Raw genomic sequence first — 14,446 nt, 5'->3', positions numbered from 1 at the left:
TGTTTTCTAATGTAAGTTTATCACGTTGCATTGGTTAAAACTGAAGCATGTCACTGAATTGTTTGTGATCAATTATTAATGAAAGGGAGTGCGTGAAATTGAAGCATTTAAATTAATGATGTGATGATTTTGCAGCGTCATTTTTTCAGTAAAATGTGAGCAATAATTCTTTCCAGGAATCACAGACCCCAAAACGTTTGTTTAAAAATCTATGATTTAATTTTAAATGATATCTTTTACAGGAAGTCATTCAGGAAGTCAGTTGACATCAAATGTGGGAATAAACAATCCCATATATTTTTGTAACTATTCTTGAAAACAATAACTTCTTATTTTGCTGTGTGGCTAATTAATTACGTAGGTTGTACATTAGTTGCATGAGATTGCACATAAATGCATTAAATCAACAACTGAACTTGTTGGACGTATTTATTTAGCTCTATATTTTAAATAAATACATTAAGTTTTAAATACTATAATTTATAATTCAGTTAGTAATAGTTTGTATATTTTTAAAGTATGAAAACTATTTGTAAAATGCCACAGAACTACACACACACAATATAAATGCTCAATCCCTTCACATAAGTAAAAGCATTTTTATATATAAGTTCCCAAATTAGATTTAATATATATATATCTATATCTATATATATATAGATATGTATATATATAGATCATGTATGCATTGTTATAACATTGACATAGACATATAAATAATTGATAAAGAGCACAACAGGCAAACATTTTTATATGAAAACTGATCTGGCAAGTTCAGGAGAGGTTGATGTAGAGATTATTTAGAGTGGGAATCACGTTGCAACCTTACAGAAATATTAATTTCATGTAGTAAAAATATACTATTTATAGATGTGGACAAAAAAGGAGATGTTTTTGTGACTATTGGTATGTACTCACCGTGCAGGCTTAAGTCCAGCTGCAAAGTGTTCAGGAATTGCTGTCGTCTTTCCCATCGTAATGTCATTGTTCAAAGACACAAAATGTACACAGACACGATACACGGTATTGCTATATTTTACAAGCACATCTGTGACATTTTTCCCTACACTTGAGCAACAGGTGGCACAGTAACCCCTAAATGTTTTTGTATCTACCTAGAAACACACACCGATTTCTCATTTTATTGGCTTCCCTCTCTCCCATTAGCATATAGAAAAAGCAAACGACAATTACCTTACTTAAATCTAATTTTGCTTTTTTTTTTCTTTCTGTTATTTGCTTCATTTTTTTTCTGAAACAAAACAAGCTTTAAAGTTTTTTCCCCCCCAGGATTAACTTGTATCAAATTCCTGTAACCGTGACTTTTGATAAATGAACAATTTAATGTCGAAAAAAATGTACATAATAAAATTAGTCTCCTTGGAAGTCCATAACACTGATCAAAACAAGGTGATACATTTCTAATTTTGCAACTTCTTGTCTTTAGCAATGTTCAGCATGAATAACTCTGCAATTGCCTTCCACTGGGCTCCTCTCATCATACAAAAAACAATTTTGGAAAAAAATTATTCCGCTAATGTTGCCAGAATATGGGTGGGAATTATTGTCGCTGGTCACTTTTTTGAAAAATGGTTGCTAGAGGGGTCATAAAAGTTCCTCAATACTGCCACCAAACTCTTAGGTTGGTAACACTGACACTGTTTTTGTAAAGTAGCTCCTCTCTATTCCCAGCCATGTTGTTAGTGTCAACAGTGCATGTCAGCGGGGATGGGCTTTCAACAAGAGAAACCACCCCAAAAAATACGATTTCACCAAAAAAATGTTCTGACAACTCAAATTAATTAATAAAATCGATTAATAACCCAGCCCTACTGCCAATCAAGGAAAATAATATATTAGTTTAACAATTAAAAACACAAAACATACACTGTAACAGCATACAAAACAAACGAGCAAAAAGTATATATATAAAAAAAATATTTACATCAAACTCTTTTACTGTTTCCAAAAAGTAATTTAGTCGTTTCGTGTAGTTAATCCTGACTGTAACATGAACGTACAAAAAAAAAAAAAAAAAAAAAAAAAAGAATCTTATAGTATAACCAAACACTGTAGGCTGTTTTACCAAACAGGCTAACAAAAAAACATCTGAGTGGGAATCTATTTGCTAACTTTTTATTTATTTTAAATTTTTTTTACCGTTTTCCAAAACTTTCTCATTTGCTCGCTTAATCCTTAATATCACATTTGAGAGTACAATTAAATGAACAACACCTTTTGGACAGTATAAGCAAATATGTGCTTATAACAGTCACGTTGCAATTTGTTTTTTACCACCAATGTAAAATGATGAGTAAAAGTCAGTCTGACTTTCCCTCTATCCCACGCTGACAAAGTTAATTTACAATATATGCCTGACAAAAGTGCTCGTTTTTCACCGCCAAATGATGTAAAATGATGAGTAAAAGTCATAGCCCGACTTTCCCTCTCAATCCCGCTCTGACAAAGTTAATTCACAATCTATGCCTGACAAAAGTGTATTGGATGTTGCGGTAACGCTACAGTTACGTTTTTATGTATTGAGATATGATTCCTTGTTTCTTCACAGGATGCCGACATTCCCATATTATTTACCTTCCAGTTAGCATGTGGCTAATAAAAGCTGAGCTAGTGTTGAGTTCCACGCGGACGAAAAAAAAGCAAATAAATGTTTAGGCCGAGCTGGTTGACATCGGATCCCCAAGCAGGTCGGGTGTTTTTCCGTCTTCTTATTCTTCCGGATGAAACAGCTGGTCCGTTCAATCCCCTTTCACCCTCTCGGATGAAACTCCGGATCAGCTTGGGTACTTTACGAGGACGGTGCAGCTCAAGCGGCCTTGGACAAAATCCATCAGACCACCCCTCACACGTCCCCCACTTCCCTTAACGATGTCCCAACCTTTTATGGCGGCAGGATGGACAGCGATAGCGATGTAACCAAACACCAAAATGTCAGTATGAATGGCCGGAAAGGGGCGCCCGTGTTGACCAACAGGTGCATTGTTAAATTAGGATTATTAAAAATTCAACCAGCAGGGTTGATGTTTTAAGGAAGACCCTATTTTTAAAATGTGATGTGTTTGACCATTATTGAGCAAAGGACTTTTCATATGAATCTTGTCCAACCGGTGTCAAGCATTTGAGTCCATCGGTTTGTAGAATGAAGTTGTAAGTAATGATACTGACTGCTAAGCTAACTTTTTGTGCTAGCTGACTTGTGATAAAAGGAAGTGTTTTCTTTATTTACTTTTTGTAAGCAAAGGACTATCATTTTGATCTCAAGTAATTCGTGTTTGGCATTCGAGTCCATCTGTTTGTAGAATGAAGTGAAGATGTAGACTGCTACATTAGCTTGTAGATCTAGCTGCTAGCTAGTCACTAGTGATTACAGTAGTCTTAAAAAGAATTTGTGAGCAAAGGACTATAATTTGGATCTTGTGCCACCTGTGTAAAGCATTTAAGTCCATCTGTTTATAGAATGAAGCACTGAGTGAAGTGTGCTCATCCTGTGCGAGCTGTCAGCTAGAACTCCAGGAATTAAAATGTAGCATGGAGAGTGAAGACTGCTACGTTAGCTTCTTGTGCTAGCCAATAGTTAGTCACTGGTGACTAAAAGCAGTCTTTTCTCAAACCTTTTAAAGCAAAGGACTAATTTGGATCATATTCCACCAGCGTTGAGCATTTGAGTCCATCTGAGTGATGATGTAAACTGCAAAATTGACTAGTTCGCTAGCTAGTCACAGGTGATTAAAAGGCAGTGGTTTCGTTAAGGTTGCAAACAAAGGACTACGATTTGGATCGTGTTTCATCAGTGTTGTACATTTGATGAATTGTGGATAGGACGCGGAGTAGACTGTTAGGTTAGCTCCTTGCACTAGCCACCAGCTAAACAGCCACCATATGCTTGCCACTAGTCATTAAAAGCAAAAGTGTTTCATGTTTAACATAGGAGTGGTTTTATTTTTTTATTTTTTTACGTCATATTAGACTGATTAAATTCCTGTGCTAATCATGATTAAATGTTATTTAAACATTTCCTGTACAGTTTATAAAGGTTTCAAGATGGCCTACCCTTGATGTGGGCTGCCATGAGTTTGACACCCTTGCCTTACAAGAGAGGTAGTGCTGGGCCCTCTTATAAATAAATACATATTTACAGTGCAGACACAGGGGCCATTAAAATGGTTTTGTGTAAAAACGATGTGTCCAACCCACACGATTGTGTTAGCTCGTGCTAGCGTCGTCGTCGCGAGGCTTCTTGCAAGTGAGCGCAAGCAGCAACAGCATGGGAAGGTGCCACAGGCTGCAGAAGAAAAGCTTGCGGGCGCTGGTGCGGTCGCCCCTCCGGTAGAATTGGAAGGCCAGCAGGGTAATGTATGCGTTGATGGGCAGCGAAGCAAGGGGGAAGGTCCACGTGGTGACACCCAGCACGGGCGCGGCTGTTGCAAGGCCACCCAGTGCCACGCTGTGCCGCAGGGCCACGCGCCGACACATTGCCGGGTGCGTGACCGACATCATGCGGTAGCCGCCGCGCGAGTAGTCCTCTCTCAGGTTCCAGCTGAGGGCATTGAAGTGCGGGAACTGCCAGCTGTACAGGAAGCCGCCTAACAGCAGAGCACCTGCAGAGCGGAAGAGGCAGGGCTTAGTGTGTGTGACCGGACGCTAGGGGTGAGCAGAAACATCAAACAATCGATGCATCGCAGGATTCTTCCCTCTACTTCAATATCGATTCAGCAAATTCTCTGAATCACTTCACCTCCTGGCCAGTGGAGGGGGCTTAGCCTGTGATTCATGTTGTATGGATGAAGGCCACACTCGACCAAAACACAAAAGTAAGGTCTTAGATAATTTTCATCACAACTAAAAACATTAAGTGTACATGCTGTGGTCTTCAATGTTTACACCGGACTGTCATGTTTTTATACTTTTGTACTCCATATGGACATATGAGTTACTAGAGCTGCATGATATTGGGGGGAGGGGGGGGTGGAATGCCATTGTGATTCACCCCCCCCCCCCCACCCTTGGCAGATATTGCAATTTGAAATAATACAGGATTATTTTTGGGAAAGTTCATTTTCTTTGCGACTATGTTCACCAGTCCAAAAAGGACGTAGTTCATAGTTTTTTTCCCTCCCAATACTGTATGTTGCTGACAGGCTATTACACTCAAAACACTCACGTTTCATTTTCCCATTATTGCTACACAGTCAGTCCACACTAGTAGCCAGCTGCAGCACAACATGTCACTTGGTGTGTTTTTTAATTTTGTTTTTTAATGAGGAAATAAAACAAAAACAGGAATGTAGTTCTTTATGTACAAACAAAAACATGCATCACAGTATGACAGGAACGATGGTGAAATGACATTGATGACAATGCATTCCAGGCAGCTCTGGCTGACTATATTTACAACATATTTTGTAAAAGACAAAATAAATTCCAAATTATCACAGTGTGATAACTAAAGCATTCTGATACAAATAATTTTGAGTAATCCATTTTTTACAATTATGTATTGTATTACAAAAGGATCAAGGTACATATTCACTCCCATTTACAGTGTCCCTGAATGCACCTCACGCACTCGCGCAACTGGTGAGTTCCAGCCTATATTAGTTTAATTCTAAAGCTTGAAATAGGAAATGCAGCAGGTGTACGTTGTTTGTCGCATCCTCTTTCATAGTTATCATACAAGGAGATAAGTATACAACACTCTGGGCTGCTCTGTGTGTTGTCTGAAGCGTTATAATTTACCGTAAAATGAGTGCTAATCTTATTAGCATGTCCAAATAGGTCACTCTGCTGGTCACTTTTAATATTACAGTTGATTCATGATATTACAGTACACCAACATCACAGCAGACCCTGGAATGTGACTATTACGTGCACGTCCATTGGGATGACGATGCTCAAACAATATATCGTGCAGCCCCAGGTAGGCTAACACTACAATGTTACGATGCCCTATTACTGCGCAGAATTTTATTTTCAGATGTAGTGTGGAGTTTGTATGCTCTTCCCGTGCCTGTGTGGGTTTTCTCTAGATACTCCACTTTCCCCCTACATACCAAAACCATGCATGGTAGGTTAACTGAAGAATCTAAATTGCCCGTAAGTGTGAATGTGAGTGCGAATGGTGGTTTATGTGCCCTGTGAGTGGCTGGCGACCAGTTCAGGGTGTATCCCGCCTCGCAACCAAAGATAGCTGGTGTAGGCTCCAGCACGCCCGCGACCCTAGTGAGTATAAGCGGTTCTGAAAATGGATGGATCTTATAGCCTTAAAAAAAGAGATGGTGAAATATCACGTTCACGTGGGCATGAATTACTGAATCAGTATCAAATAATTTAATCATTATCAAATCAAATTATCAACTCAAGAATCGAAATTGAATTGAATCGCAACATAGAATCAAAATCAAATCATGAGGTTCTTAATATCCAGCCCTACCAGAAGCAACTATTCTTGCTGCAGTTCATATTCCTTGCCGTGCATACAGTAGTCATAGTATATATTGATTCATTTATAGTTGATGAGTAACTCTGATGTTTATGGTGTTTGTTTTTTTTCCACTACATACAACACTGCTGACTGTTGTTGCTGTACAATCACTTATGTATAGATATCATGCATAGTATATAAATATGTATAGTTCCTGGTGTTAATTTCATGAGCAATTTGATTATTTATTGATAACTTTTATTAGTACTGTATTGTTGTTTTGCTACAAGCGTCATGTTGTTGCACTTCTTTCAACAGCAATGACACACAATTTTCAACATTCTCCACTCGATGCAGGTACCTGGGTCCACGCAGCCTGTGGCGGCTGTCCAGCCCATGACAGGTGGTATGGCGCCCACCACAGCACCCACCCACGTGTTGGCGATGGTGAGCCTCTTAAGCGGCGTGTAGCAACACGTGTACAGCAAGATGTTGAGGGCGCCCAGGAAGCCCGTCAGCGGGTTGACCGCATACGTCAGCAGCAGCACACCGGGTACACCGCACGCCACCGCAAAGGCGACAGCGTGTAGGGGGCTGAAGATGATGACGATAATGGATAAAAACAAGAGCGTCAGGTGAGTTGGTGTACACGCACACACTCGTGTACACGCACACACACTCACGAGAGTCAGCAGAGCGTCTGCAAACAGGAGGCTTAGAAGAAACTCATCTGATAATAGTTTTAGGCCGGAAACATTGACAACATGCCTCAGATCAAAACCAGAAGAGTAAACCCCTTAAACCGGATGAAGACCACCTCCTTCTCCTCTTTATCCATTTATTTCCTATTGAAAGCAGCTTCACGTTCGCCGCTAAACGCACCGTAAATTAGAGAGCACCAATTAACATCTTGACCAAACTGAGGAGCTTTCTTCTTCAAAATAAAATTTTTGCGTGGTGGAGCATTAATGTAATTACTGTTGTTTTATGTGGTCTGGGTGTTGAGGGGGGGCGGGCAAGGGGATTGTGGATCAGTGGGGCTTCAGGGAAGGGATAGGGGAAATGCGTCACATGGACTGACGTGGCTTTGATGATATCAGGTGGCTAATGCAAAAAATAAAGAAATAAATCAAAAATGCTGAAATGAGAGTTTTTCTTTGAAGCAACCTGGGAGCCACTGAGCCTCCTGACATGAGACATTGTTTCAGATTTTCGCAATGAGCTGATGCCAGTACTGGTTCAGAGCTAAATCCAAAATCAGCGCTGTATATTTGGTCTTTTTAATGCCACTTGTACCCTTTCACACTGAGCTAACAAGTTTGCTCCTGCGGTATAAAGAAAGACCCTGTGCTAATTCTGTTTCTAGCGCCAAACCAGAAGTGGTCCTGGCTCAGTGTGAAGTGGGTGCTAATAAACCTAAAATGCACTCACTTGTACTAAAAGGCACCCACTTGTACCCCTTTCACACTAAGCTGGTGCCTGTGCTGGTTCAGAGCTGGAGCCAAAATTAGGACCAGTTCTTTGATCTTTCTTTTACTGCAAATGGTCCCTCTTAGTTCAGTAAGAAAGAGGTACAAATGAGTGCCTTTGCTGTTAAAAAAATAAAATAAAAATGAAAACCAGTGCTAATTCTGGCTTTCTGGACAAACAAGAAGTGGTACCAGCTTATTGTGGAAGTGGTACAACAAGTGATTTGGAGTTGCAGCCAAAATCCACATCTTTTAGTCTTTTTACACAAACGCGCAACTTGTTGTATCCCTTTCACACTGAACTTCAAAAAAAAAAAAAAAGATTTAGGTTTTAATAATAATAGATCAAATAATTTGTCCTATTTTTTGCTCTCCCACCAAACCAGAAGAAGTATTAGCTCAGTGGCGGACAGTGCTGGTTTGGTGCTCGAGATAAAATTATCGCGGTCTGGTCGGTTTGGTCTTTATAACACAAAAGGACCAACTCGCACTCTTTTCACACTGGGTTTGGAAATAAGCAAAAATTACTACCAGTTTTTATTATTATTATTTTTTTTAATTAGATTTTTTAAACTCTTTTTACTGCAAAAGCATTTTCCACTTGGCTGATGGCACTGCCGGTTTTAGAGAAAAAGTAACCACTTGTGCCCCTTTAGACCAAGTTCAGAACTAAACCTTAAATTTAGCACAGGTCCTTTAATCTTGCACTGCAAAGCACACGCACTGTCACACTGCTTAGAATTCACATTTTGCATAAATCTGTAGCTATCTGCGGGAATTCTGAGGGTGTTGGGGAAAAAAAAACCTGAGCAGTCAAGTAAAGCAGAGGACTGTACCTGATCTGTCCTCGGACGAGTGGACGGTTCTTAGTTCGGTTCATGTTGGAGTCAAAAGGCACCTCAAAGTACTGCGGAAACACCAAGCGCATCATTGCATGAGAGACACCAACAATACTAATAGTGTGTATATAGGATACATAATAGTGAGTGTTGTACAACTCTCCCCCTCAGACAGCAGTAAGTGACTGTCACCTTGACGTAGTGCAGCCGTGCTCTGCCTCCGAAGCAACATTTATTTACATTCAAGTTGACATGTCCTCAAATGTTATTTTTAGTGCTGATAACCTCAGGAAGGGAGGACGTCACTTCACTTATGGAGTTGACTTGTCCCTATTTAATGGCTAGCCATCAAACTTTGCTGCTATGCTCGAGAAATACAACAAATACTAAAATGTATCCCATGATAATCTTTGAAGGACCCCTGGAAATGTCTAAAATGATCTGAATCATTAGTTTCATTTTATGGCAAGTCGCCAAACTTCGCCACAATATCATAACTATGACAAAAATCCTTCATAATTTAGCATCGCGCAAAGTGTCCAGTGTTCGTGGCTCAAATTTGAAAGCACTCGAACAAAATCTCTAGTATGAGTTTGTCTTTGAAGTATCGAACTATGAACTACCGAAATGGCCGCTTTGATCTAAAATGTTAGACTTCCTGTGTCTTTCAGGAATGGGTTCTTAAGACGTTTTTGTGGGTCTACTTATGGTAGACACACCAACCACATTTCACACTGCTGGAACTGGCTTTGTGGGCAAAATTTTCCCCAAAATGAAGGGGCATCGGGCTTCTTACCACTCACCCTACACTCAAGTGTGAATGGCCTCAAGGTGGTAGGTGGAGGCTGTTTGGTGGGATGTGATGCTGGTGATGTGTGCGAGTGCGTGTGAATGTTGTGGGATACAAGTCTGTGGAAAAACTACTTATACTCCCGTTTTATGGTCCGCTCTGGAGAACGCTTTAAAGTGCTCCCACGAGATTGGCAATGTGTGACTAAAACGTGAACACATGGGGTGCTTAACTACAGGAACTAGCTATTGTGTGTGTGTGTGTGTGTGCATGTATGTTTTTTATTTCCTCATAACAGCCTTGTACTAATGAAGAAAACAGATCAAGCCAGTGTGAATATCTGCGTAAAATTCAGCCGATTCCTTTCTTAAAAACCACCGACAACATGACAAAGCAGACATTTTATTTACATTGATGTATATCAGACACTGCACCTTCCAACGTGATGAAATTTGACGACCATTCGACGATGCTCGGAATGCAGGAGAACCACCACAGTTAATGCGAAAATAGCGGGGGCACAGAAATACATCACACGCCCACAATGGTGGAGCTTTTAATGTTCCGTTCCTTTTGGATCGCACAGCTGCGTATGCGGCCGTGGGACCTGGAGAACGGGGCGGAGGTGTTAATTCTATTTCCTAGGTCAGGAAATGCGTCGGGAGAGAAGCGTCGGAGCAGAGCGGCGCTGAAACAGGCCTCACGCAGGACCTCCGCCAACTTGAGATCTCGCAGACAAAACCATCAACCCGCCTACCAATTGTATCATCGCGATGCAAACAAATATATCATTGTATTCCGAATAATAGCAATAAACCGAAAGGGTAAAGCGAAATGTAGTTAAATCATTCTGGGATGCAATAGCTCAAAAGTACAAGGGTTGTGTGTTTATTTGTTAGGACCTATTTTTTTTTTAGCTGCTTCCATCTTTCAAAGCACTTCACCGCTAATGTGCACTGCTTCCACATGGCTGCGAACAGAGTGGAACGAGTTTACAAAAGAAGAGTCAGTGTTGCTAAACAAGTGACTTTTTTTTTTTAAACTCTATTTAGCAACTTTTCCGATCTCCTTGGTGACTGTTTATCAAAAAGTTGATGACCAACTTTAAATCCTGTTAAGAAACAGACTGCCCTGTGTGTTTTTTTAGGGCTTCGAGACTTTTTTTGTGGGTCCAATGAGACATACCTAATAAATATCATTCAATTGTATTGGACTAGAACAGCAGTTCACAGATAACAGAGGTCAACTCCATGCAGAGGAGAAGCAGTTCTCAGAAGTGATTATGTTTCTTGTTCTTGTAAATAGCTCACTGTATGGAGTATTTAAACAATTTTCTTAATCATTCACAAGGGTATAAACTAAAAAAAAATGAAAAAGGCTCCATGCAACAAGTGTCTAATTTCGTAGCAATCGAAAAAAATTTCTAGCACAAGTTGGTCTTTGAAGGACCACTGGGGGAAGAAAAAACAAACTAAAAAGATTGCTTCCAACCAAAATGGTGAAATTTGTGTCTTTCTGTTCATGGCTGCTTGAGAAGGTTGTAGGCCTACTCAATATCAACACACTTACCAGATTTAATCTAAACCACCAGTTTAATTGTCCTGGGCTGTAATAGCAGTTCACACGTAACAGAAATTGATCGACCCCATGCCTCACAGATATAATGCCACTCTAAGATTAAATGATTACACCGACTTCAGTACTGGTCCACAGGAAAGTAAAATCTTGTGTGTGTCAATGCAAATAAAGAACTGTGTGTTGACTCTTAAACAAATCAAAACATTTGACTTATGAGGATGTCAAAGACTAATGTTCATGGTCTCTCAATTGAACACAAACAAGCGAACGTCCAAATCCGTCCACCATCTTTGTGGTCCCCTCCACTATTTGTCTCATTTTATTTTGTCTTTATAGCCAAACAACCTCATCTGGTTCGCATCAGTTGACTGCCCAGCCCATTTTTTTATTGTTTCCGCTCGACACCCCCTGTGTGTTACAGTGTTACTGTGACAGCACTGGAATATTTGCTGCATTTGCGTGTTGGCAATTTCAATGACTTTCATATTCTTTTAAGAGCAGTTAATTTCCCCAGCAATGACTAGAAAAAAGACTTCACTGTGGAGGTGTCTTGCTGCATACGTAGATTGGACTCGATGCACACTTTAAAATCAGTTATGCAGTTTAATTACTACAAATGAATTGGTCACTTAAAATATCAAAACAATGACATAAGCAAAAATTAACTGAGGTAGAGTCTATTCTTTTACACCCACACACATACACATACAACACAAGTGTAAGGACAATTACGTCGCAGACAAGGACAGAAAACAGGCGACGGGGGAAGTTAAAAGAAGATCAGTAGATCCTTTGAGCTATTGCAGCTGAACGTGATCCAAAACCAAGCAGCAGAGGTCTATTGATAACAGACTGCACCACAGCTTCTTCCTACACACACACACACACACACACAAACACACGCGCACACACGCACACACACACACACACACACCAAGAAAGCCTTGAAGTTAAAAGGATGTTCCTGAAATGCTGACAATATCGACAATCTGGGTTTAGAAACTTAACAGTTGATGATGAATTGGGTCACCTTCAGAAATGTAATCTGTATGATGAGAGGCTGCGTTGCAAAATCAAAATGCCAAAGAAAGAAACAAAACAAGTTAAGGCTGAGTAATTGATCGATTTTATCCTGCAATTCAAGTTTATGAGTCAGGACACAGGACCCTTGCAACAGTGGTCATTTATTGATACGTTGGGAACTTTTGACCGTAGGTATGTGCTTCCAAGCCACATAGTTTGCTGTGATTGCCTTGTCTCACCTGTACAACTCTAGATTGCTGACGTCAGGCGAAAACCTTAACCATCACTTTTCAGGAAAATGAAAAAAAACAGCATGTTTGTTGAGCCAGAAACATTGTGTCGTCAAAAGCAAGCAAGCCATTTTCAACACTTTAGAATAGTCAATAATTTGAATAAAAAAAGAACAGACCCACGTGGGGAGTGACCAATAGTATCAGTTTATGAAAAAATTGACCAAATTTGGACATAGGTTTCTGCCCAACACCAGTGATGAAAAAAGACAGAGATGGAGGGGTTGACAACAGACATATGGACCAGCCTGGCCATATAGTTTGACATTTTATGACGTTAAATTGTTGAATATTTAAAATGTTAATTCATTAGGGATCGTGTTCAGAAACTGTACATTTTCTTGGAGGAGGAATTATGGAAGATGGTACAAGTGAATGAAGGCAACCCCCCCCCCCCCAAAAAAAAAAAAAAAAAAAAAAAATTCAAAGCTTGGAGGAAAACTGATTAGAATCGCTCGCGAGTCACTTCTACGCGCGGGCCCTCACAATGGAGACACTTCAGGGAAAGAATTATTTCCACTAGCTCACAGGCTAACTGGCTAGAAAACTAACGATGCGCCGAGCTTTTGGGTACAGCGTCAGCTCTTCCGAATATTCGGCACCTTACTTGATTTTGTGTGCGTCCACATAACTGACACATCAGGGAATGTTAACTGTTTAACAGACACAGTGGCAGTAATCTTGTGACTGTGTGAGCTACAAAGTCTGTGAGATACATACACGTACTCAATTGACAGCTGAAGGGGACCATGCAACGGACACGCCCGCACAGTCCTGCAGCTCGAGGGCTGGCTTTATTTTTCATGATTTGGGAGCCTTATTTGATAATTGATTTTTTTTTAATTATTCAAATTTAGCAGGCTTTTTGCAAAATACACTTCTCTGTGGTGTGTCAAATTTAAAAGGCATTTTTTTGTCCTTTTATAGGGTCTTTAAAGTCAAGCGTGTGTGCACAAGAAAACAGACACAGCTGAGCAGCTGGAAGGCTTTGGGTCGCAGAAACATCCGCCGGTCCAAACACGGCGTTCCTCTTAACTCGTTTGAAGCAAGCACAGGTGTTCGGGCCTACAGTAAACAAGACAATGGGACAGCGTCAACGCTTGTCAGGACGTCACCTGTTTGATGAGACAAATCTACTGGAGAAAAGCGGCGGCACTTACAAAGGGCCTCGTTCAAGACTGTGAACTGCGAACCGGCCCTCTGATCGGCCGCTCCACAAACAAGCACCAGAGAGATTTACTCAGATTAAGCTCTCGTCACAAATCGCTTCAATGGTTCTGACGGGCGAGAACACGAAATTAAACAGACACTCAACGCAAACAGCCGAGAACAAGGTTGTATGGAGGTGATTTTGAAAAGGCACTGCTGTTCAAATTAAACTGTTTGGAAGATCAAACAGGCCTGCGCATATACTGTGGGAGAGGTTTAAGATAAATACAAATCCAATTTAAGCTACAAACATTGATGAACAAGCGCTCCCACCCCTTTATAAAAGGCAAATCCTCAAAATGATCATTGAACTTTGACGCCGTGCTAGTCCAAAACAGCTTTGCAATTCCCTCTTATGAGCTCTGGAATAAAATAGCTACTTTACACCAACTGTTTAGATGTTTTTGTTGGCATGGTAGGTTAATTGAAGACTCTAAATTGCCCATAGGTTTGAACGTGAGTACGGATGGTTGTTTGTTTATGTGTGTCCTGTGATTGGCTGACGACCAGTTCAGGGTGTACCCCGCCTCTCGCCCGTAGATAGCTGCGATAGGCTCCAGCATGTCTGCAACCCAAGTGAGGATAAGTGGTACGGAAAATGGATGGATGGAAGTCTTATATAAATTTAATAAATACAAAAGGAAAATAGTTTTCAGATGTGGAACTCCCAACTAATTTCTATATTAAAAAACTTATTGTTTGAATTTTAATCTAATTTCTTGGGGATGGAATTTTGGGTTTTCATTAGCTGTAATCTATAACCATAAATATTTGTTCAATAATGAACTATTTAACCATGTTTGTAT

General features: G+C 40.2%; 1 protein-coding gene across 2 annotated transcripts in view; it reads right to left on the bottom strand.

Moving 5' to 3' along the window:
* Nucleotides 1-3,951: 3,951 nt before the first annotated feature.
* Nucleotides 3,952-14,446, bottom strand: part of LOC133469195 (protoheme IX farnesyltransferase, mitochondrial) — a 30,508-nt gene continuing 20,013 nt past the window's right edge. Inside the window, exons 5-7 of one of the 2 annotated variants that reach the window (XM_061755967.1) lie at nt 8,748-8,818; nt 6,804-7,036; nt 3,952-4,619 (exon numbers count right to left, since the gene is read on the bottom strand). In XM_061755967.1, the coding sequence (XP_061611951.1) occupies nt 4,225-4,619; nt 6,804-7,036; nt 8,748-8,818 (699 nt within the window). In that variant the 3' untranslated portion in view covers nt 3,952-4,224. The remainder of the gene's footprint in view (nt 4,620-6,803; nt 7,037-8,747; nt 8,819-14,446) is intronic. The other variant, XM_061755968.1, reaches the window with a different exon arrangement.

This window comes from Phyllopteryx taeniolatus, chromosome 19 (genome assembly GCF_024500385.1).
Source record: "Phyllopteryx taeniolatus isolate TA_2022b chromosome 19, UOR_Ptae_1.2, whole genome shotgun sequence".
NCBI lineage: Eukaryota > Metazoa > Chordata > Actinopteri > Syngnathiformes > Syngnathidae > Phyllopteryx > Phyllopteryx taeniolatus.
Note: the sequence above shows the minus strand (reverse complement) of the source record. Positions and strands in the feature narration are given on the sequence as shown.